At 33.3% G+C, this 2,381-nt stretch overlaps 1 protein-coding gene across 1 annotated transcript in view; it reads right to left on the bottom strand.

Annotated features, from left to right (window-relative positions):
* Positions 1-217: 217 nt before the first annotated feature.
* Positions 218-2,381, bottom strand: part of LOC107724757 (class I histocompatibility antigen, F10 alpha chain-like) — a 2,547-nt gene continuing 383 nt past the window's right edge. The window contains exon 2 of the mRNA XM_016533783.1: positions 218-528. Coding sequence (XP_016389269.1) covers positions 233-528 — 296 coding nt within the window. The 3' untranslated portion in view covers positions 218-232. The remainder of the gene's footprint in view (positions 529-2,381) is intronic.

Genomic DNA, 2,381 nt, shown 5'->3' with positions numbered 1-2,381 from the left:
AATATACAAGTTCATAAACATGTTTTTCAAGTCAAATCTTTTGTGTCCACCCCAGATGCCTCTAAAAATAAAACATCTTATGTGTAAAAAATGACAATGTATATGTATAAAAAATACTTTGCAACCACTATCATAAATTGAGTAAAATATTACAAACTTGTAAAAGGTCAGAGAAGCATATTCATGAATATTCATTCATTCATTTATTTGTTATTGTGTGAAAATACACAGATTATTGAATTTCTAGTATCATACAGTAGTGCTCACCTCCAGTCTGATTAAAGCGATCTTTGGCAACATTGATGTTGCTCATGAAGTTTTGTTCAGCCCCAATTGAGATCTGTGTGTTCCTCTCCCAGTAGTCTTCTTCCACAGATTTAGCCATCCACTCCTGCCTGGGAGTCTCTCTGCGAATGTTGCTGTCATAGTATGTGAAAGGCTGTTCATCTACAAGCCCTACCGTCACAAACTTCGGAAAATTTGGTAAACCTGATGTTGCCGTATAGAAGTACTGCAGGGAATGTTTCCCTGAAAGAAGAAAAGAAACAGAAAACCTCAATGCCTCAATAATGACAACAATAATTGAGATTCCTTCACCCTCTATCATCGAATAAGAATTTGGTAAAGACATTTTGCAGATCTGATGGCAGATTTAGCCTACATTTATTTTATAAAAGTACGATTTTTTTTCTGTGAACTGCCCGATGCAATTCAAAGAGTTATTATTAGCCCACACTGCCCTCTAATGTCAACAGCAAAAATATACTCTGGAGTAACATTATAATCGTAACCTCAATAAGTTACTCAGTTACAGTTTCTCTAGGCTCAGCCTCAGACTGAAGGTCTGGCTTCAAGAGACTACAGTTTCTTTCAGTTGCTGTGGTACACTTCTCAGATCACTATTGAAATTCTCAAAACTGCTTGTTCAAGCTCTGCATCTTCTATAATGACTTGTGCAGATCAGAAAAGCAAATTCTCATTCCTCATTCCTGAACAAAGTGCCAATGCTTTGGTACATTCATGCAGTTATGTAAAATTGTCTGCTGTTTCCTGTATCCTGTTAAACATAATATATTACACTGCTTTCCTTTGTTGAATAGTCTTACCCCCCACAACATCTAGTTCATTGCATAATTTAATAAATGCCAAATGGATTAACCAGTTGCCTTTATTGTCAAGCATATTTTCTAAAAATGTTTATTCTTTTGTGTGTGTGTGTGTGAAAATAATTGATAAATTCCTTGCAGGCTAATCTTGACTTTCAGTAATAAAGTGGAATGCGTTCGAATCGATACAACATTCTAAAAACGAAGTATTTTGAGAAAGTTACAGGCCTTTTGCAGGTAATATTCATGTTGTGGTGCTGTTTGTACAAATTGTTTTGAGAAATGGACTTACTGGTTTGAAAACGTTAAGAATTATTTGAGAAATGTACCAAATCGACTGAGAAAAACTATAAAGGTTTTAAAGAACAAAAGAACAATTAAAGAACAAAAGAACAATTATTGTACCGTACCCCATGACTCAACTAATTTAGAATGATCCTTACTGCGAAACATACCAAAAAAAGAATTTAAAATATTTTACATTTTTCAAATGTATTTTATGTATTTATAATGTTTAGATATGTATTAAAATGAATATCAAAATACTAGAAATATGCCATTATCATTAAATAATAATAATAATTTTACATAGGCCTATTTTACATTACATAAATTATTTAAAAGGACAAACAAATGCATATGAATTTTAATAATAATAATAGTATCTGTGCATATCGTTTGTAAACCTGAACATTAATCGTGTATAAAACATTACGTGATAATGAAATCTTACCAGCTCTTGCACTACACATGAAAAAGAAAAGAAACAACAAGATATGCATGTCTAAAATATTATCCGCCTTCATTTAAGAAGTGTAGGATCCGAGCTCGCAAACTGAAAGATTTTAGAAACTCAAGTGCGATGCATTTTAGGCAATGGTGTCCACGCCTACAGCGGACTAGCCTACGTTAACAAATTATGGCCAACAGAACTTGAAATTACCTCTACTCATTATTCTCTAGGATGCATGTACTAAAACATGTTCATCAGACAAGTTGTGAGTAATCAGTTGTTTATAAATAGGCTTACATTACTTTAGCTCTCTAAGTATAGGCACAGCATTTACAAAACGAACATACGTAGGCAAAAAAAAAAGTTAAGGATGCATTTAAAATTATTCTGGGCTATTCTAGGCTATTTAATCTTCAAGTTACAAATGTTCACAACTGATATGTTGTTACTCAAATCCACATTCAAGTCAAATCAGGTCAGTTCCCCCCCCTGAAATGCCATATGTTTCATCATTAGGCAGCAGGCTGTATTATTAATCCAAT

This window comes from Sinocyclocheilus rhinocerous, unplaced genomic scaffold (genome assembly GCF_001515625.1).
Source record: "Sinocyclocheilus rhinocerous isolate Xijiao unplaced genomic scaffold, SAMN03320098_v1.1 scaffold5049, whole genome shotgun sequence".
NCBI classification, from domain to species: Eukaryota; Metazoa; Chordata; class Actinopteri; order Cypriniformes; family Cyprinidae; genus Sinocyclocheilus; species Sinocyclocheilus rhinocerous.
Note: the sequence above shows the minus strand (reverse complement) of the source record. Positions and strands in the feature narration are given on the sequence as shown.